This window comes from Nicotiana tomentosiformis, chromosome 3 (genome assembly GCF_000390325.3).
Source record: "Nicotiana tomentosiformis chromosome 3, ASM39032v3, whole genome shotgun sequence".
In the NCBI taxonomy this organism is placed as follows: Eukaryota; Viridiplantae; Streptophyta; class Magnoliopsida; order Solanales; family Solanaceae; genus Nicotiana; species Nicotiana tomentosiformis.
Genome location: NC_090814.1, coordinates 15,796,508 through 15,819,070, shown reverse-complemented (window position 1 = coordinate 15,819,070; position 22,563 = coordinate 15,796,508). Strand labels below are relative to the sequence as shown.

General features: G+C 37.8%; 1 protein-coding gene across 5 annotated transcripts; it reads right to left on the bottom strand.

Moving 5' to 3' along the window:
* Nucleotides 1-2,127: 2,127 nt before the first annotated feature.
* On the bottom strand, nucleotides 2,128-22,334 carry LOC104117816 (OVARIAN TUMOR DOMAIN-containing deubiquitinating enzyme 4). 5 transcript variants are annotated; one of them, XM_009628929.4, is made up of 8 exons: nucleotides 21,843-21,874; nucleotides 21,673-21,711; nucleotides 18,498-18,568; nucleotides 17,856-18,394; nucleotides 17,284-17,405; nucleotides 16,772-16,812; nucleotides 16,384-16,482; nucleotides 2,128-2,500 (listed from the first exon to the last, which is right to left on the bottom strand). In XM_009628929.4, exons 4-8 carry the CDS (start codon nucleotides 18,376-18,378, stop codon nucleotides 2,329-2,331), a joined length of 957 nt encoding a protein of 318 aa, XP_009627224.1. In that variant the 5' UTR covers nucleotides 18,379-18,394; nucleotides 18,498-18,568; nucleotides 21,673-21,711; nucleotides 21,843-21,874; the 3' UTR covers nucleotides 2,128-2,328. The 5 variants fall into 5 exon arrangements, with proteins under 5 accessions (XP_009627224.1, XP_009627225.1, XP_070052841.1 ...); XM_009628930.4 differs by lacking the exon at nucleotides 21,673-21,711 and having other exon boundaries at nucleotides 21,843-22,239; XM_070196740.1 differs by lacking the exons at nucleotides 18,498-18,568; nucleotides 21,673-21,711 and adding an exon at nucleotides 21,632-21,668 and having other exon boundaries at nucleotides 21,843-21,940.
* Between the last annotated feature and the right edge of the window lie 229 nt (nucleotides 22,335-22,563).

The following is a 22,563-nucleotide window of genomic DNA, read 5'->3' as shown; positions in this document are numbered from 1 at the left end:
ATCAAAGGAGACAGAACAAAGTACATTTCATCGAAGTTTGTTTTTCACGCATGATCTTCAACAAAATGGTGAAATTAATGTTCAACATATACGTTCATGTGAAAATTTGGCTGATTTGTTCACTAAGGCATTACCAACCTCAACATTTGAGAAGCTGAGACAGAAGATTGGAACACGTCGTCTTCGAGAAATAAAGTGATGTTTTCATGAAGGGGAGTAAGATACGCGTTGTACTCTTTTTCCCTTAGCCTAGCTTTTGTCTCACTGGGTTTTCCTGGTAAGGTTTTTAACGAGGCAGCAAATAAAGCGTAAGATTTTTTTCCACAGAGTTTTTTCTCAGTAAGAATTTAACGAGGTATATTATCTATTTATGGACATTCAAGGGGGAGTGTTGTAAAACTACTAGTAAATATGGATGTCCACTACTCCCACTACTTTCACACATGATATAAATAACCTCCCACTACTCATCACTATTATGATTATAACTCCCACACCTCCATAACCCCTCCACATGATCTCAATTATTAATGTCATGTTTAAGGCAATCCTTTTGTAACCTTCTATGTAATAGTATAAATAGAGGCATGAAATGACACACTTGAACACTTGATGAAATAAGAAAGTTATCTCTTCTTCTCTTATTATATTACTTATCTTCTTGTTATATATTGTTACTTTGAGCTACATTTCTTAACACATTCATTATAAATTAAAAATCTACTCCATAGATTACTACTATATAAAAGAAGAAATATATTTGTAGTAGAGAGACTTTGGATGTAATAGGAGAGAGAATAAAAATATAATTAAATAAAAAATTAATTTTTTGCTTCTGAATTAATATTCTAGCTTTTTGGAAGAAGTTAGAATTTATAGCTTCTTCTTAAAAGTTGAAAAACTATTTCTGCTATTGCTCAAAAGTACTTCTCCGTCTAAGTCAAATACCTTAAATTTTTTAAAAAATACTTTTTTAAAAAAACTTTTAGCCTTGAGGAAACTTGGTCAAACGGGTTCTCAATCGGTCCATTTTCCTCCAAAAGTTTGTGCATTTCTTTTCCATCTACCTATATGCAGTGTGTTCCCTCTTAATTCGACCTGCCCATCTTCTTCATTTATAAGGAAGAACTGAAGAAGGGTTCGAATTGTGATTTATTATCAATTCACTGACCGAAAATTTTCAGGATAAGAAGTAAACCAATATATGGTGCATCCACCCCAGTGACACTAGCATAATAGAAAGGAAAAACTCGTGTATCTCATTCGCAATACTTCATTCTTTAAACTCGAAGCGAATTCGAATTGAATTTTAAATACCGATCATAATTAAACCAAAACAATAGCCAATAATAAAACAATCAAAAGTGTTGACTATTGAAAATTTGATGAATAGCAGTGCAAAATGGAAGAAATAGACAATGAGTATATGACATTGAAAATGCTAGTTGAGGGTATGGTGGATGAAATGATGAGAAGTTTTGAAAGCTACTTCGAAAGTGGATGTAACATTCCCAAGCTAAAAAGACATATGCAAAGTAAAAAGTGCACTTTTTATCCACCACTGTGGTCCATACTTATTATTAGAATTACTATTTCCTTTTCTCATGATGAGGATTTTGAGGACCATTTCTCTTTTCCTGTTCCACAAGGATGTAAAAAGAGAAATGCCTTTTAAAACTGAATCGCAAAGGAGACATTATTTGGAAGAAATTTTTTTTACATGAAATGGAGAAGGAAAAGAAAAATGGTAGGAAATTGGAAATTCCACCCTGTATATATGTCCAAGCAGTCTGTTAATCTTTTCAAATGAAAAAAAAAAAATACAATGAAATTAAAAGCCGATAAATACTTTTGAGGAGAATTTCCATTTTCAGCTTGCATTCTTATTCCTTTCTGTAGTGCTCACTAAATTTGAACTTGAGCTCCAACTTAAGAAAAATGAGGAGGAGCATACAAATAGCCCAAGATTTGAAAGTTCTAACCAATAGTAACTGTTATTTGATCGAATAAGCAAATGAATTCTGCTTTTCTTGGATCTCAGTCTGAACTCAGCATATTTAGCAACATCAAGAGCTCAAATTACTGCTATCCAGAGAAAAAGAAAAGGGCACATTCATCTTGCAATCATTATCAAAAAAGTAATTTAGAACTCAACTTAAAAGATCAGTGAAGAGGAAATATAGTAAAGATAGATGTTTCATCAGGGGCAGAACCAAGAATCTCCTTGAGAGCACATATTCAGAATCCATCTCTTGACTATTCGAGATTACTTGTTAGATTCTAAACAATACATAGCTAAAAGGCACATACATTGTCTCTTCTCCTCTATTAAAGTTTTGATCTTGGACCTTTCTTCCCAGAAATGTGCAATGCATCATAATGACCGAAGCCGTGATACAGAACCTTAATTGGATTTTCTTTGCCATATTCTTCCCCATATTCAGCAATAGAAATCAGGCCACGAGCGTCTTGGTCATACATGTAAACATTAATTGGCATCCTGCAGATGTCAAAGAGTACAATCTTGTAAGTCATGCATCATTAACCTTTTTCACTCTGTTATAATCCACACCGTTTAGCCACAAAAATTAGTAAATCCAAGAAGATGACATTTATTCCCCTAAAAGAGAAATACTCATCTGGAGTAATATAGAAACACTGACGAGATTGAGAACATTAACAAATAGGAGTAGACAGAAACACCAATGACGTGAAAATTTGGAGAAATCAACAGAACTACTTAGCCCGATACAGCTCTTGTACCTGAGACTGAAACAGTATTCCTTCACTCATGAGCTCTTTTTTGTGTTTGTCCAGCTCACCTATATTCCTATAGTTTCAATGCTTCATTATCATATATATTTTTTTTGTTAATACTCCTCTAGCTCCTACTTTCAGCTCATTTCTCAGTCACTAGTTTAAATGCATCCAACAGCAGCTCAATGAACTTTTAACTCATGCTCTAACCTCTTCTAGATAGACAGCAACAAAATGTGCATTTCCAAAATAGAAATGTAATACACTGACCTCTCAAGTTATGAACTTGTTGTGGTAATTTGGTTGCTCGTGAATGTTTCTTGTTGAACGAGTGTTTTTGAAAACAAGAAGAGTTGGAAAATAGTGCTTATGCTATGAAGTGAAACATCACCGAACTTCAAATATGCACAACTCTTATTCTAGTAAGAATCCAGACATGACTCCAAAGCAAATTTGTAGTCCTTGAAGCTTGGTTTCCAACAGTTCAAATGGTTTTTCATTTGGAGACAAAGTAATGGCCATTTTACTCAAGTCACACAGGCTGACAACAGCCAGTGCCGTGCATTGAAGATGGATAACTAACCAGAGAGCCTGAACGTCCCCCCATCAAGTGCCTCACACTGGACTCAACAAACAAGCTAGTGCAGCAGCCGGAGACTTAAACATTTGAGAATTTCTTAATAAATTTCACGCGGTTTTGTGCCACTATTGTATAAACCTCAACCCTAATCCATGTATACACAGAACGTGGTTTAGCAACTAAAAGGAGTTGGGAAAAGGATTTGAAGGGATTTAATCACCAAACAAGAAATTACAGAGCCAAAGGTAAGATGGAACCTAAGTCTAGATTTTAACAAGAATTCTACATGAGTATTGAATTTTTTTGATAAGTACCATGAGTACTGAATTGTAGTCACACAGGGTGACTTAAAGGTTGAACTAAGGTTACAATGATTGGATTTTCACACTTTGTAAAGAAGTTATGGAAGTTGACCTATAAATACGATGATCCCTGGAATTATGATAAGATTGCAAAACTCTTGCTACGGATAGAACTCAAACGGCTAGTATGAGGAAATTGAGTAAGTTTAGCTGGGTATTGTGAACGGGCAACGTATATAACAAAATATGTTTAGAATGATGCTATTTCACAAAAACTTGATACTAGGGGTGTGTTTGGTACGAAGGAAAATATTTTCCGGAAAATATTTTTCAATTTTCCCATGTTTGGTTGGCTTCAATGTTTTGGAAAACATTTTCCTAAAGAACTCATTTTCCTCATTTTGGAAAACATTCTCTTGGTAGGGAAGAGAAGCAAAAACATTTTCCAAAACTCTTTTTCAACCTTCCCCACCAACCCCCACACCCTCACCCTACCCCACCCCACCCCACACCCCCACCCCATCCCCACCCCCTCCCCCCCCCTAAAGAACTCATTTTCCTCATTTTGAAAAACATTCTCTTGGTAGGGAAAATGTTTTCCCTACCAACAGAAGGAAAAATATTTTCCAAAACTCTTTTTCAACCTTCCCCACCAACCCCCACACCCTCACCCCACCCCACACCCTCACCCCATCCCCACCCCACCCCCCCCCCCCCCTCCCAAATAAAAATGTTATTAATAATACTTTCTTTTCATGTTATAGATAGATTTTTTTTTTCATTTCAACAAATTAGTATTTTCTTTTCATGATATAAAAAATTATTTTTTTCATTTTAACGAAAGCAATACTCTCTTTTCATGATAAAGAAAATATATTTTCTTTCATTTCAACAAAAAAAGTAGTTTCTTTTCATAATGTAGAAAAAGTATTTTTTTTCATTTCAACAAAATGAGTATTTTCTTTTCATGATGTAGAAAATGTATTTTCTTTTATTTCAATAAAATGATTACTTTATTTTCATGTTGGAGAAAGAGTACTTTCTTTTTCAACCAAAAAAAAGAGTATTTTCTTTATAGTTATGGAGTATAAATTTCAATGTTATTTTGCGTAAAAAAGTAAAGTAGCATATTAGTTCTTTTGGATTTGTGTGAATTTTTAGAAGAGTAATTAAATTGTTTAAGAAAATAGAGTCTTGAAAATATTGGGTATTGGGGAAGGAAACATGGAGACTTCGGGAAAGAGGGTGAGGAGAATAGCATAAATAATATTTTCCTAAAAAATATTTTATACTCTCTAACCAAACACTAGAAAATATTTTCAGGAAAAAATATTTCCACTTACCAACCAAACAAGGGAAAATAAGTGATAAAACCATTCTTTTTCCATGAAAACATTTTCTCGGAAAACATTTTCCATGGAAAACATTTTCCTTCATACCAAACACACCCTAGATCTAGATTATATAGATGAAAACTTAGAGATTATTGATTTTATTAGAGACAAGTCCACTTGAGACATGGAATTGAGATAAGTAATAACCCTACCTATAACTAGTTTCTTTGAAATTGCATAAATTTAATTAAGTTGATAATGTTTTATTAAGATATGGTTACATTAAATGATTTGATAAAGATAGTATGTGCAGACAAGCCTACAGTATTATATGCATATCATCTGTTTTGGTGGAATGCTCCTTGTCGGTCGTTTTGAGCTCTAGCACGTCGTTCGGCGGTCTGAGGCATTGAGTAGCTTCACTTCATGTATTATGATTTATACGCGTAGTCGGAATTGAATTTCAGGAAGTTCGGAGTTGATTCGGAAGGAAAATTCTCAATTCGGAAGCTTTAAGTTGGAAAAGTTGACTAAGGTTTGACTTTTGAGTAAACGACCTCGGAATCGGAATTTGAAGGTTCCAATAGGTTCGTACAATGATTTCGGACTTGGGCGTATGTTCGGGTTGAGTATCGGGTCGCCCGGAAACATTTCGGCGCTTATTGTGGAAGGTTGGCATTTTGAAAGTTTTAGAAATTCTTAAATTTGACTTGAAGTGGATTTTGATGTTATTGATGTCCGTTTGGGATTCCGAGCCTAGGAATAGGTTCGTATTGTGATTTATGACTTGTGCGTAAAGTTTGGCGTCATTCCGGAATGTTTAAGTAGGATTCGGACGCGTTCGTCGAAGTTTTAATGTTTGAAAGTTAAAAGAAAGATTTTGATCGTTGATTCATGATTTTGATGTTATTCGTGGAGTTTCGAGCCTTTGGATAAGTCTAGATAAGATATTGGGACTTGTTGGTATGATTGGACAGGGTCTCGGGTGAGTTCCGGGGTGATTTCGGATCATTTCTCGATGTTTTGCTATTGTTGGTGCTGGTGTCTGGTTTTGTTCTTCCCGAACGCGAGGGGATTCACGCGTTCGCGAAGAAGGATTTGTTGGATGCTGAAATTTTGTGCTTCGCGTTCGCGATTGCTGCTTCGCGTTCTCGTAAGGTAGGACGGCAAAGCTACGCGTTCGTGATGTCAGCTTCGCGTTCGCAATGAAGGAGCTGACCTGGGAAAGGTTGGCCTTCGCGTCCGCGAAGGAGTGGACGCGTTCGCGATTGAGCAGCCTGGTGAAGCATCGCATTCGCGAAGAAGAGTTTTGGGGTCAAGAGTTTGTTGAGCTTCGCGAACGCGAGGGTTGTGCCGCGTTCGCGAAGAAGGGTCGTCTGGGCAGTGTCCCTTTTTAATTCGGGAGTTGGCTCACTTTTCTCTCATTTTCACTTGGGTGGCCGAATTTGGGAAGCTGTTTTGAGGAGGTTTTCATCAATCAACACAAGGTAAGTGATTCCCACTTATGGTAAGCTAAATGCATGAATTATATATGGATTTAAACATGAAAATTTGTAGAAATTGTGAAGTTTTTGAGGAAAACCTAGAATTTGGTAATTTTGGATTTTTACCACGAAATTGGACATGGAATTGGGAATAAATTAATTTATAACACTTCCCAACTCCGCTCGAAAAGTAAACAAAGTCAACTCTCGGGTCCACATGCCCGAATTTCGAATGTTGGAGTATATTTTTATTGAGTTTTATGATTGTTTGACTAGTTTCGGATGGATGGACATTGGTTTGAGGTGCTAGAGAGGCGTTGGAGCCGGTTATGGAACTTCGGAGCGAGATAAGTCTCATGTCTAACTTTGTGAGGGGGAATCTACCTCGTAAGTGTTATATCTATTATGTGCTACATGTTGTAGGAGCTACGCACGTATGAGGTGACGAGTGCCCGTGCGTATGCTAGAATTTTTGAGTATGTCCAGGTAGACTTAAACTCACGTCATGCCTTAGTTATACTATTTGCCTTGTTTAATGCTTTAAGTCGCATTATGACTTGAGACTAGACTCGCGGAGTAATGGACCCGATATATTAGAAATTTGACGAGCTACTTGATTCGCCGTGGAAATTGTGCTTCCCTTACGAATCATGAGTGGGATCAAGGACCCGTTAAGCTTCTTATTCTAATGGGATCGGGTCGTTCGCCTCGGCAGGATATTATTGTAACACTCTTATGGGATCGGGCCGTTCGCCTCGGCAATATCATGTATCATATTCTTATGGGATCGGGTTGTTCGCCTCGGCAGTATCATGTATCATATTCTTATGGGATCGGGTCGTTCGCCTCGGCGTTTTATAAAACACTCTTATGGGATCGGGTTGTTTGCCTCGGCATTTCTATAAAACACTCATATGGGAACGGGTCGTTCGCCTCGGCAACTTCAAGAAATACTCTTATGGGATCGGGTCGTTTGCCTCGGCAGAATCGTGCGTAATATTTGATAAGAAGCCACTGTATCCGTGAGTTTTCCTAATTTGAGTTGTGACGACCTATCTGGTGGGGATCATATTTTATATACTCCGGTTGAGGAGGTAACCGATATTTGAGAACTGGTGTTTACGGTTCAAAGGAGGATCATACCACGTACCTATATTTGTTTACACTGTTTATTTACCATGCCTCATACTCGTTTACGTTCTACTGCACTTAATTTATTGGACCACTAGTAAGCGTCGATGTCGACCCCTCGTCACTACTTCTCCGGAGTTAGGCTAGATACTTACTGGGCACGCATTGATTTACGTACCCATGCTACACTTCTGCATTTATTGTGCAGGTATATATATTTCTGGTGGTCTTTTGGGCGCAAGGGCACAGCTATTGTGGGGACTTTACGGTGAGCTGCATTCCAAGTTACGATCCGCAGCATACGGAGTCTCCATCATAATTATTTAGTTTATCATGTCTATCTTGTATTCGAGACATATGTTGTATTGTTATTGTACTTTCTCGTAAATGCTCATGCACTTGTGACTCCGGATTTTGGGGGTTCCTAGTGGATGTCCATTATTGTAGTCCATGTTATTATTATCATTTCACCTTATGATTTATTTATATTCGAAATTTGGTAAAGAAAAGCACAGGCTTCTAATAAGATTCATGATTTCAAAAATAATAAAATGAATAATTAAGCTGACAGTTCATCGTTGGCTTGCCTAACGGCGATGTTGGGTGCCATCACGACCTATAGTGGATTTTGGGTCGTGATAGCTTGATATCAGAGCTCTAGGTTCACTTAGGTCTCACAAGTCATGAGCAAGTCTAGTAGAGTCTTGCGGATCGGTACGGAGACGTCTGTACTTATCTTCGAGAGGCTACAAGGCTGTTAGGAGCACTTCCCTTCTTGATTCCTCGTCGTGCGATTTGATCCCATTGAAGCTTATGCCTTCATTTCCTTACTACTCATTCTTATACGATGTTGAGTGCTGGTTATCACTTGAGAATCGAGGAGTTGTAATAGTACTGCAGATGTGGTGCAGGATGTTTCTCCCGGCGTGTTCGAGTGGGTTATTATCGTCACCTTGTGGAGGGATGTTCTGTCATTTCAGCCCAGTGTTGGTGTTGCCTACGGTCGAGATTTAATATTTTCGAATTTGGTGGAATTCTTGTTAATATTGTGTTGTCACCGTCCTTGATTGAATGCATTGAGGCTCATCGGCATGTTGGTGTTCATTTGTTTGCCTCTGGGCATGGTGTTGTGAGATGGAACCTAAGAGGAATTTATCAGGGATGGTTGTGCGTTGCGACTTCAGGATCGAATCAGCGTTTCCAGTATTGATGATTCGAGGGAGATGATCTGTGAGGTGGCTTCTATGCTTAGAAATTTTGAATGTGACGAGAAGGGCTTGATTGGAATGTAGGAAAAGGTGAAGTATTCGATCATTGTCTTGGATGCCATACGGCTTCGAGTTTCAAACACGTTGTTGGACCTTCGGGTGATGTTAATGAATGAAGGGATTCTTACGGCTGGCAGATCAGTGTGGACCCAGGGAGGTTAGTTGATTTCATGATGGATGTAACTATAGCAATGACGTTGGAGGAGGTCGATATGAAGTTACACAGGTGGGCCATCTCCTGTGAGCAGGTTCGCGGTTGCGTGGTTTTGATGAGGTTCTACGAAGAGTTCTACTTTCTTCTCAACATGGGATGCATGTACTGCGATGTGAGCTTGGATCGCTTGAAGCAGATGGTACGACGGTTAGGAGGTCGAGTGTGCGATTGTGGCTGATAATTCAGGATGTGTTATGATTAATCCAACAAGAACTTACGAGAAATTTGGCTAAGCAACGATGTGGGATCATGGTAACCGGGAAGAAGAGGTCGTTGTGGGGTCAGGATCTATGTGGTTGAAGCGTAAAGCTAAGTAGGGGAGCCCACCGTCTATGATTGAGTCGTGTGGTTGTGTGCTTGTGTAGTTTCTGGTTATCGGTGCATTGGTGGATTAGTTATGACCAAGAGGAGAAAAACATCAAGGGTATTTTGGACAAGGAATTTGACGTATATGTGTTACATTTCGCCTTAACGATTCATGTGCAAGTGTTGGGGATGACTCAGAATTTATGCTTCCTGTGGATGTGATGTGCAATGAAAAGAATTCATCTGGTTACTTCTTTGGAAGTGTTCATGTGCTAGCAGAGCACTAGAATTTGGTTACATATTCAGAACCAGGTCACAGTGGGTGACTCTCAACAATGGTTCTAGTGGGTTCAAGAAGTAAAGTGCGGTGTTTAAAGATTTTGGGTTCGTTAGGTGGCTGAGGACTGGGTTTTGGTGTGAAGAATACTTGGGGAATTTCTATATTATCATCGGGTCTACGGTGCAGTGCTAGAGAAATGGGAGAAACAGTTTCGGATTCGCAGGAGGTCTTTCAGAACGGGTGTATCAATTAGAGATACTATAGAGTGCACGATGAGGGTTTGAGATGGCTTATGGGTATCCGAACGACGTGGTCTCGTGATTTGGGTCACTCGGGATGAGTGTTGTTTGGGGTCCGTTATGTGTTTAAATAGGACTATTATTCCAAGGGCAAGTCAAGAGTAAATTGGAAAAGTTGAGTCGGTTAGTTATGGCTTGAACTATCATGATTCTGCGATCATAGGAATTCGGTTGTGTGTTGCAATTGTTCTTCTGAAATAAGTGGAGTAGAAAGGAGTTCTAGCCGATGAAGTGTTTATTCTACTTGTGGGTTCAGGGGTTGTGATGAAAATCTTGTACTCTCGCATAGCGGCATGATAGGCGCAATGAGCGGCATGGAGATTGGAAGTTGAGGATCAAGGTTACGGTTCGATTTTGATAAGAACGTCACGAGTTCGGAGGAGCGGGGGAAGGATTCGGATGCCAGAGTAAGCTGGCACTATCTTAATGTCGCCTAAGGACAGAGTTATGTGGAAGACGCATTGCGCATTGGGTTGTGGATTCTTAATTAGCATTACAGGAATACAAGGTCGGTGGCCATTAATGTTCAGACTTTGCTACCCGGTGCGGAAGGGTGTGGGAGCATATCCCACGGGAAGATCGTATAAGTGTGATATTTTAGTCATTTGATTGCTAGAAATTGAAATCAGGTATGGAGATTTTGGTACTGTCGCCAATAGGAGAGGTTATGACCGAGAGGCGCTCTATTCCTTTGGTTGTGGACAGTGGAAGTTTGTTCCGGATTCGACGACTGCTCGTATGTGTCATGAATAGGGTCATTGTGGATCCTTGAAAGGTTATTGGCCCAATATGGGATGATCGGAATCGGCTTGAGGTCCGTTGGTAGATCTAGAGTGAAAATATGTTTTACATCAGGTCGTATGTGATCATTTAGCACAGCATTGCTTATGGATGAGTTTTCGGGCGTTGGATGTTTTCCGTGTCGTCAGTTATTCTATGTAATACTCTATTATGCTATGTGGGTTGTGAGTCGGCTTGACTATTCGCACATGTATGGTGATCCCGTGTAGCTTGTGGTGTTAAATGAGCAGGGTGGCTCTCTAGATGCAGGTCATTTATTGCACCTTAGTCGTGCTTGAGTTTTTGTAGCCCATGGCGCTATCCGTCTCTCCAAGGTTGTGTTTATGCACTTGGCGTGCTTGTGATCGATATTCAGACATTTCGTAGGTATGAGCATTATAGCTCGATGGGTATTTTCTTATTGACTGTTATGTGTGGATCGGGTGGCACGCTGGCACGGATACGATGTTTAGATCGGGCTGCATGCCGCAACGGTATCATGTGTGGATCGAGTTGCACGCCGCAACATTGAGATGTTGAATACGGTTCCCTATACTTATTTTTGTGTGTCTTGTTTCTCATCTCTGAGAAAGGTTCATAGCATTTGTTGACCGTTTTATTCGTTACGCGGGCTGGGTAGTTCTTTGCCAGAGTTCGTTCTTCCTTATGTGTCATATTCGAATTGTAGCTTGTTGGCGCATTGATGGCGTCATATAAGATTTTAGTCAGTGTTTAAGGTGGCTTATTGCCTAAGCAGCTTGTACTAGGTGAGACGAGATTATTGGACCTGAAATCAGTGCGATCAGATTTATGAAATATATATTGAAGAGAAGATGCCACTATTCAGTTCGGAATGAGGTAATGGTTCTCGTCAAGCGGGGAAAACTCCATGAGTTATTGATTGGACGGATGGTTATGAGTTCCTGCACATCTCTTTCATTGTTGCAGTGTTGTGAGGGCTGAGACCGGGCTTATATGTGTTATGGGGTATACTACGGGCAACTGGTTCGTGAATCTGCACCTACTGTAGTCGAAGGATGTTATCATGGACATACGAATTGTGCGGTGCATTGTGTGATCTCAGCACGGGTGCGGGATCCTATTTGGTACAGTGGGTTGAGATTGTTACGGTCTTCACATGTTGGAATCAGGTCTCGTGGAGAATTCCGGATGTTGGAATTTGGTTCTAAGGCTTATTAGCAAAGGCAATAGGGAGGATCTTCAGTCTGGCTCAAGCTAATGTGCTCACGTGGGTTGTGATGGCACGGGTAGGTGCACGAGGTGTCAACCAGTGATTTTGGTCAACTCCGGAACGGTTTTTGGCACGTTCGAGGACGAACGTATGTTTAAGTGGGGGAGAATGTAACGACCCGACCGGTCGTTTTGGGCTCTCGCGCGTCGTTCGGCAGTTTGAAGCCTTGAGTAGCTTCACTTCAAGTATTATGACTTGTACGCATAGTCGGAATTGCATTTCGGAAAGTTCGGAGTTGATTCGGAAGGAAAATTCTCAATTCGGACGCTTTAAGTTGGAAGATTGACTAAGGTTTGACTTTTAAGTAAACGACCTCGGAAGTGGGATTTGAAGGTTCCAACAGGTTCGTACAATGATTTCGGACTTAGGCGTATGTTCGGGCTGAGTATCGGGTCGCCCGGGAACATTTCGGCGCTTATTGTGGAAGGTTCGCATTTTGAAAATTTTAGAAATTCCTAAATTTGACTTGAAGTGGATTTTGATGTTATTGATGTCCGTTTGGGATTCCGAACCTTGGAATAGGTTCGTATTGTGATTTATGACTTGTGCGTAAAGTTTGGCATGTTTAAGTATGATTCGGACGCGTTCGTCGAAGTTTCAATGTTTGAAAGTTAAAAGAAAGATTTTGATCGTCGATTCATGATTTTGATGTTATTCGTAGAGTTTCGAGCCTCTAGATAAGGTATTGGGACTTGTTGGTATGATTGGACGGGGTCCCGGGAGCCTCGGGTGAGTTACGGGGTGGTTTCGGATCATTTCTCCATGTTTTGCTACTGCTGGTGCTAGTGTCTGGTTTTGTTCTTCGCGAACGCGAGGAGATTCACGCGTTCGCGAACAAGGATTTGTTGGCTGCTGAAATTTTGTGCTTCGCGTTCGCGACTGGTCCCTCGCGTTCGCGTAAGGTAGGACGGCAAAGCTACGCGTTCGCGTATGGGTTTAAACATTGAAATTTGTAGAAATTGTGGAGTTTTTGAAGAAAACCTAGAATTTGGTATTTTTGGATTTTTACCACGAAATTGGACATGGAATTGGGAATAAATTATATATTTGGGTTCGTGATATTATGGGTAACGTTTATCTTCGAAAATTTTCGAAATTCGTGCATGTGGGCCCGAGGGTTAACTTTGTTTACTTTTCGAGCGGAGTTGGGAAAGGTTATAAATTAATTAATTATGAGTGTTGGAGTACATTTTTATTGAGTTTTATGATTGTTTGACTAGTTTCGGATCGATGGGCATTGGTTTGAGGTGCTAGAGAGGCGTTGGAGCCGGTTATGGAACTTCGGAGCGAAGTAAGTCTCCTATCTAACTTTGTGAGCGGGAATCTACCCCGTAGGTGTTATATCTATTATGTGCTACATGTTGTAGGAGCTACGCACGTATGAGGTGACGAGTGTCCGTGCGTATGCTAAAATGCCTGAGTATGCTCAGGTAGACTTAGACTCACGTCATGCCTTAGTTGTACTATTTGAGTTATTCTTGTTTGTTTAATGCTTTAATTCGCATTATGACATGAGACTAAACTCGCGTAGAGTAATGGACCCGATATATTAGAAATTTGACGAGCTACTTGATTAGCCGTGGAAATTGTGCTTCCTTTACGAATTTCTTCCGCGTTGTTCTTATTCATCGAAAAGTTTCCTTAAATTTCATAACTCACACGTACATTCGTAAGTGGGGTCAAGGACCCGTTAAGCTTCTTATTCTAATGGGATCGGGTCGTTCGCCTCGGCAGTATCGTGTATCATATTCTTATGGGATCGGGTCGTTCGCCTCCGCAGTATCATGTATCATATTCTTATGTGATCGGGCCGTTCGCCTCCGCAGTATCATGTATCATATTCTTATGTGATCGGGCCGTTCGCCTCGGCGTTTCTATAAAACACTCTAATGGGAACGAGTTGTTCGCCTTGGCGTTTCTATAAAACACTCTAATGGGATTGGGTCGTTCGCGTCGGCAACTTCATGAAATACTCTTATGGGATCGGGCAGTTCGCCTCGGCAGAATCGTGCGTAATATTTAATAAGAAGCCATTGTATCCGTGAGTTTTCCTGATTTGAGTTGTGATGACCTATCTGGTGGGGACCATATTATATATACTCCGGTTGAGGAGGTAACCAATATTTGAGAACTGGTGTTTACGGTTCAGAGGAGGATCATACCACGTACCTATATTTGTTTACACTGTTTATTTTACCATGCCTCATACTTGTTTACCTTCTACTGCACTTAAATTATTGGACCACTAGTAAGCGTCGATGTCGACCCCTCGTCACTACTTCTCCGGGGTTAGGCTAGATACTTACTGGGTACGCGTTGATTTACGTATTCTTGCTACGTTCCTACACTTATTGTGCAGGTATATATATTTCTGGTGGTCTTTTGGGCGCAAGGGCACAGCTATTGTGGGGACTTTACGATGAGTTGCATTCCAAGTTACGATCCGCAGCATACAGAGTCTCCATCATAATTATTTAGTTTATCCTATCTATCTTGTATTCCAGACAGATGTTGTATTGTTATTGCACTTTCTCGTAGATGCTCGTGCACTTGTGACTCCGGATTTTGGGGGTTCCTAGTGGATGTTCATTATTGTAGTCCGCGTTATTATTATCATTTCACCTTATGATTTATTTATATTCGAAATTTGGTAAAGAAAAGCACAGGTTTCTATGAGTGCCAGATTTTATTCTAATTATCTAATAAGATTCATGATTTCAAAAATAATAAAATAAATAATTAAGCTGACAGTTCACCATTGGCTTGCCTAACGGCGATGTTGGGCGCCATCACGACCTATAGTGGATTTTGGGTCGTGACATCTTATTCTTGAAAACACCGAATGTTCAAGGTGGTCTTAAAATGTGTATTAGTATATTAGCATAAGTAACTTGTATCTTATGAGCATGTATTGAACTGATTCTTACAAAGCCTTTACAACATGTTTGACTTACATGTATTTGCACAAATGATACTTCAAGTAGGTGTGCATAACCTAAAAAGACATTGCTTTGGGAAAGCCAGCAAGGCTTCGGGTGGAAACCATAGAGATGGTATCGTTTACCAGCAGGGCTAGCTCTAACCTTATTAGTAGTAAGGCTTGTGCCTTAGGCCCCCAAATTTTGGGGGGCCATTTTTAAAAAATAATAGGTTTGTGGGTATTTAAAAATAATATTTAATACTTTTAATACAAAAGTAGAGTCTTTCATATAAAAAGAAGGAATTATTTTTAAATATAACAATTTGACTTACCTAAAAATGGGTAGATAACGTTTCAATAAAAGGGCAACCCGGTGCACTAAGCTCCCGCGAAGGACCAGACCACATGAGTCTATTGTACACATTTTTATGAGTTGATTTGACAATTCCCTTTTACTCCTTCATTAGATAACGTGTAACATTTTTACTCCCCCTTCCTTTATCTAAGTCAATCTTACCTAAGATCAACAATGTCTCAAGAAAAAGATTAAATGGGTTGGTTATATTATCAATTGACAAGGAATAATTAGAGAAAATCGATTATAAAAAAAATTATTAATAATTTTGTATCTCAAAAGCTAGAAGATTAGAATTTAAATAAAAATATATATTATAACTTTTTTTTTAAAATTTAGTCCTCACATTAAATTTTGGCTTTAGGCCCAACATGTGCTTGAGCCGCCCCTGTTTGCCAGAAGAGGACTGTATAGAGAAGTGTTAACATATGTAACCCGTAGTGGAAAGTGTATAAGTTCGGATTCCACTATCTTTTAAGTGTAGTGGATACAATAGCCCTTCCTGATCAGGTTAGCAAAGCACGTACTCCCATAGAAGGAAGTACTTGGAGATAAAGAGACTCTTGAGAAAAGAAAAGTACTAGTTCGATATAACTCAAGTTTGTGATCATACTTCGATGTAAAAGTTATATGTTTGAGCAGAATCTACTAGATGATACTTTGACCTATATGATACACATTTTTGAGCAAGTATGAACATTGTACAGAGTTCATTATTATGTATTTGATAGAATACGCTATTTTAAATGCATAAGTTGTCCCTAGTGGTTGTAAGGTTAGTATTAAGAGAGTCGGTGGATACACCCCTTCCATTTACGTCTTCACATATCCAGATGCAGAGTTGAGTCAGAAGGACTGAGTAACACAGTTGGCACTTGAGCTACTTGGTGCTCCACACATTGTTTATCTAGCTAGTCATGTTGCTTTCCTTGTATTTAAAAGTTTAGATTTGTTGGTTCAATATCTAGAATCTGTTCCATGTAATCCATGACAGGTTCTGAATTGAGTAGTGTACAATTTTAAGGTTCAAGCATCTACTATAAAATATACATACACATTGCAGACATGAAAGCTCATCGATACAGTAGCACACTATTAAAAGCAGCAGAAATCTAACTCACTGGAGAACATGAGAAGCCATCAAGAGTTCCGGTTCACCTCCCCACACATGAGACTTCCTTATCCGTGCAACATATGTGTCAAAATCACCTTCGATGAACCTGGATGGATATCAAACCATCAATCATATATCTATAACCCAAAAGTTAAGAGCAATGAGGCTCTTCACTGCACCTGCCCAGCTATTCTCCCTACTAAGGAAAATTAACAAAAGGAATAAAAGATGAAGTGCATGTTCACTGAAATATCTGAAAAACCAGCAACAACTACATATCATTCTTCCCTCATTCCTTAGAGTAGAATCCCATGATTATTACTGTTTAATAGCACCTTACCTACATCAGAATTAGTCAGAACTAAGAACTTAAATTGCATATGCTTTAGACTTACCATTCAGTCTCTTCTCGCCTCTTTATAAATTCATCTGCCACCTAATAGATAAAATGAACTAGAGTAAGCAGAAATTGCTGCAATTTTTGCTTCCAAACAATATGAATTTGTAAATGCCCCCTTATTTTGTTTTCTCTCCTAAGCTAATTTTCATTTTTCTGCTTTTATATACTTTTCATTTCCTGTTTGCAGGGGTTGGGTTACCAGTGCTCTAAAAGCAAGTCTTAACTGACAACCAAGATCTCACAGAAGGTATGACATCAGAAGAATAGAGAAACATTAGACACTCCAAATAGCTAGGAATTAAGACGCGTTTGCAGAAACAACAGTTGAACAAGATTATATAGTGATCACTTCAACCCTTTCGAACTTTATCACTTCAAATTTTCAGTCTTTATTAGTCTGCAAAGTGTCAGAAAATTGTCAAGTGTTATCATTTCAGGCTTCAGCCAATAAACAGGGAGCTGCAAGTTTGTTAAGAACACATCATAGAAGAAACTAGGCAAACATACACTGGCCCGCAATTCATCCGCCAATTGCCTCTGTAGGTTCTCATCAGGAGGGGGCTTCCCTGACCTTAAACAAGCACCATGCGCAACAGAACGAAATAAACATCTTCCATCTCCAGGTATACCTGCATGGAATGAAGCAGTCTTTTCCATCAAAATAACTTCAATACTACTACTATTTACGTTAGCCATTTTAGGCAAGGGTCTTGAAATCCAATATTAGTGCATGTACAATGCTTCCACACAATCAGCAAGTGTCCTGGTAGTATATCAACCAACTTGGAAAGAACAACAACAACAACAACCCAATAAAATCCCACTAATGGGGTCTGGGGAGGGTAGTGTATACGCAGACCTTACCCCTACCCCGAAGGAGTAGAGAGGTTGTTTCCGAAAGACCTTCGGCTCAAGAAAACAAAAAGACAAAAGGACAAAAGGAAACAATATTAGTATCACCACAGCAATCATAGGAAAAATAGGAACACCATGAAATCCAGCAGAAAGATGCAAAGCAAAAGCGATAGCTAGTAAATAGGACCTGCACTGAAAAGAAAAGTCTGGAATGCACCACTAACCAATTACAGAGTAGTCAGTATAGACCTTCTTTCCATGTGAATAGCCAGTGGCCGAGGAATGACAGTTATTTGCCCTATTTTCTCCTGATGATTCTGCATGTACCAGTTCAGAGGTTGAGTAGCAGACCAACAAGCCAGAAAATAAACCAGCACATGTATGATGTCTCTGTCCAGAAATATGCGCAAGTTTGCATCTGTTTTTTGGAATCTTTGACTGAGTGGGCAAAGAAAGCCTCATATTCACATTTTGGGACCGAAGAGAAATATCACAGCACGCCTTCCAGGTATATCTGGGATTAACTGCAGTTTTAAGCGTTAACGAGTGGCAACTGCTCTTCAGCTTGGAGATACTAGACCCAACACATCTTTTATGGGATCCATCAAAGTTAATTGAAGATAAGAAACAATGTGACTTGGACGTAGAGATAGTAGAGTAATGGAGTTTTGTAGGCTTGGTTGAGATACAAAAACGCAAAGAGTTGGCTGGTGCTTGCAAAACTATATTACAGAAGCGACTTGTCATTTGTCTTCTCGCATGTCTGCTCAGGAAACACAAGTTTATCATATAAGTACAGATGGGAGAACTGACCATTATTCTAGAACAGCAGCAAGAAAGCAAAGGACTATAAAACCTAAACTCACAATTGTTTTATATAGAATCAACAGGGTAATGTGGCACTTGGATTTATGGTATCAATTGGCTCTTAGTGCAGCTGCATATTCATCAAGCAATTGAAACCAAATTTATATACCCATATATTATTTAAAAGCTTAATATCTTCTTTGTCTAAAATCTCCACATAGTTCTTAGAGATGAATAAGATGATAGGCAAAATAAGAAGCAAAGACTGCAACGAATTTGGATGCCATAAAGGGAAAGCCTACAGACTGCTCAGAAGAAAAATATCAAAATGGACTTCGCTCATACAAATTAGGGGTGGGCATTCGGTATTTCGGTTCGGTATTTAAGAATTTCGGTTTGGTATTTCGGTATTCGGTTTATCAATTGTGTATACCAAATACCGTACCAAAATATTTCGGTACGGTTCGGTATTTCTTATTTTGGTTCGGTACGGTTTCGGTACGGTTCGATTTAAACCAAATTTTTACTATCTCCCTCACTCCATTAACTAATAGGAAGCAAACAACTGAAATATTTTGTTTATTTCTTCTGCCATGGATCAACCAATTCTCCACAATCTATTCCTAATTTCTCGCATGAATGACTTCCACCAAACGTAGTTTTTGGTATATTACATATTTAATTAGCAACATTTAATATTATAAAAGGTATAATAATGAAATAATTTCATTTTATATTTATGGAATAATGATAGTATATTGCATATTTAATTATATAAATGGTATAAGATACATACATACTTAGAAATAAATATTTACAGAATAATATCAGTATAAATATTATATATTCAGAATTCCGCCAAAATATTGATATAAAAATTCTGGAGTGTATTATATATTATAATTCAGTTTGTGGTATATTTATCGTATAAATATTACTATATGTTTGGACTATGTTATATAGTTGTATGAATTTCACTTTGTATAATATAGTACTATTATATACAACATATATAAATGACATAATGTACATATATAAACAGGTATGTTCCATATAGTGATAGATATATACGTATAATATATCTAATATAAACCATCAAAATCCTACAGAAACACCATAGGATGCATTTCAATGTTGGATATTGCCGGATCAAGGAAGTATGTCAAAAGTTCTTTAAGATGGTAGAGAATGTCCCATGATTTATGCATCTTATCTGGTCATTAATTATTTGCTTAATCTTTATAATATGCCATTAGTGTAAAAACAATCTTTCATTTATGTAATAAATAAAGAATATTATTATTTTCTTAAATAATTTTTAAAAAGTGCTCACCCATGTCGATTCCTCTTTGGAATTTGGGGTGTGGGCTTAAGGTTATTGGGCTAAAAATTAAAAACAAAGTTGGGCTTGGACTAAACTATTTCGGTATCTCGAAATACCGAAATATCAAAAACCCAATCCGTATACCGAACCGAATTACCGAAATACCGAAATTTTTGTACCGAAATAAACCGAAATACCGAAAAAATCGAAACCGAAATACCAAATTAATTCGGTTTGGTTCGGAATTCGGTTTTTCGGATTTTATGCCCACCCCTAATACAAATACCAGTACCGTACAGTTTATTCCAGTATGAAAGCTCTTCCTAGACATTTATCTTCTTATATATGTACAGAGACATTTCAGTTACAAGCATAAAATATATTCCATATAGTCTTTTGACAAACATATGTTGCAGTTTCCTCGATCAAGTGATTCAAGTGGTTATTATGCTTTATTGGTTAGTTTTTTTTTGTAGGCACCTTATATGCAAAAAAATACACCATGCATCAGAAAAGAAGACTTATCAACCGAAGAGCAAGGAGCATATCAATATGCCACATGAATTTCGAAAGGCAACAACCAATATCAACCATATAAATCTTGTCATTACTCCCCTATAAACTGACATGATTGAGTCAATAATGCACAATATCTCATACGGTACTTTTTATTATAAAAGAAATAATCATCATTGCCTTCATATGGTACTTCATTCTTTCTTGAAAGGGAAAAGTTAGTGAAGTGGTTCAAAATCATATGGTACTTCATTCAAAATGAGCAAGCTGTCTATTAGGCCTAATATTAACACTCATTCTGAAGTAACAGGAACCATCAGAATATGTAGATTTTTGAGAAGTCATGCAAATGATCCTTCAAGCATTGATCAAACTGAAAACTACATTGTAACTATCACATTTCCATTTCATATTCATGTTTGATATCACAAACAATTATGGAAACTCTGAAAGTGCACAAACCATTTCATGAAACAATTCTTAAAGCACCAATAATGCCAGAGAAGGATGTGGAAACAAATGATGGGTGTAATTGGTTGGCTGCTCAAAACTTCAAACATCACTGGAAAAAAAAGTACTAATGCAGGAGCTTACATAGACATTTCATGAACTATGGACTCAACATGACATTTTCCTATGTGAATCCTTCTCTCTCCTTATCAATAGTTAATTAGTTGAAACACCAAAAAGATCTCACAAAATAACTCCTTCTATCCCATACTTATGACACTATTTGATCGGTACAGAGTTTTTTAGATATTAGTTTAACTTTGTATTATAGTAGGTTTGGAAGTAAGTATTAAGAAGTTGTTAAGAGTTAGTTTGTTCAAGAAAATATCACATTAAGGTTAAATGTGAAGATACATAAACTTTGTGAAAGTTGTAACTTATCAACAAAAAAAATTGTGAATTTGTATTGGATTACTATAATATTAAAATTTTGTCAAACATTCTAGTATGTCCTTAAAATGGAAAGATTATTTGGAGAGATAAATGAGACATCAATACACAAGTCACTATAACATAAAATATAAATAATATAAGTTATATATATTGACAATGTAATGATTTTCTTACATCATCATTGTAATTTAACTTGATATAGCTGGTTACTTACCATTTATTTTAGGTAATCAATTAATGTTTATTAAATAGAGCTACCTGCAATTATCTTTTAAATGACCTCATTTTGTAAATATTTTTTACACCCTTAGCGGATAGAACTTAAAACTCAAAGATAAATAGCTATGATAAACTAAGTATACTAAAAAATGCTGATTTTGAAAACACTAAAAATAAAAACAGTATAAATTCAGACTAAAACCATTCACAAGAAATGAAGGATGAACATACAGTACAACACTTTAAAACAAGGATTCGGGCGAGAAACCTACAGTAAACCCACGTTAAATATACATCAGTTGAATGGTAGCCTGAACGACAAAAATCAAGATAGACAAAGAAAATTCAGAATTTAGAAAGTCTACACAGAATGCAAAGAAGACAAATTAAAGCAAAGTAAAATTGAAGCAAAGAATGTAAGAGTAGTGAAGAAAAGAATAACCTTTGAATTCCGATAAATGTTGAAGAACAAATGGTAAATTGTTCCCGAGCTACCAGTTTAAGCAACTCTTTTAGGTGCGTCAGAAGCTTCTAGCTTTGTCCGGAAGAACCCAAAGGGGAACTCAAAGGGTAAAAATTAGAAATAGTCTAATTACAATTAGTAATTTCAAAGATAATAAAAAATTAGTTACTTATAAAATCTGAATAATATATCCTTAAAATCTGGAAAAATTACAACATAATATGTTGGTATTTGAATTTTTTAGACTTTTTATAGTTCAGGTAGGTTATTTTTGTCCAAATTTGATCCCGCATAAAATAGTAACTATTTTCAATAACTTTGCAAATATTTATTATTTTTTCATCAACAGTTCAAAAATTGGCTAGTGATAACTCCAGACTATACTCCTAGCTATGACGATTGAAGCTAAGAAGAAGAAGAAGCAGAGGAGAGCAAAGGAGCAGTTGTGCTCTGTTACCGTATATTTTCTTAACAAAGAAATGGAAGGCTATTGTACACTTATAGTACTTCAACCACTTAACCGCCTAACTTCCCTAACTACCGACTAGCCACACTACTAATTTATTACATATAATTAGTTGTACACAACTATCAATAGCACTTGGTTCAACACTCCTCCTCAAGCTGATGGCTAAAAGATATCTCTCAGCCTCAGCTTGGACATTAAGTAGTCATGTTGCACTCGACCAAGGCTCTTTGT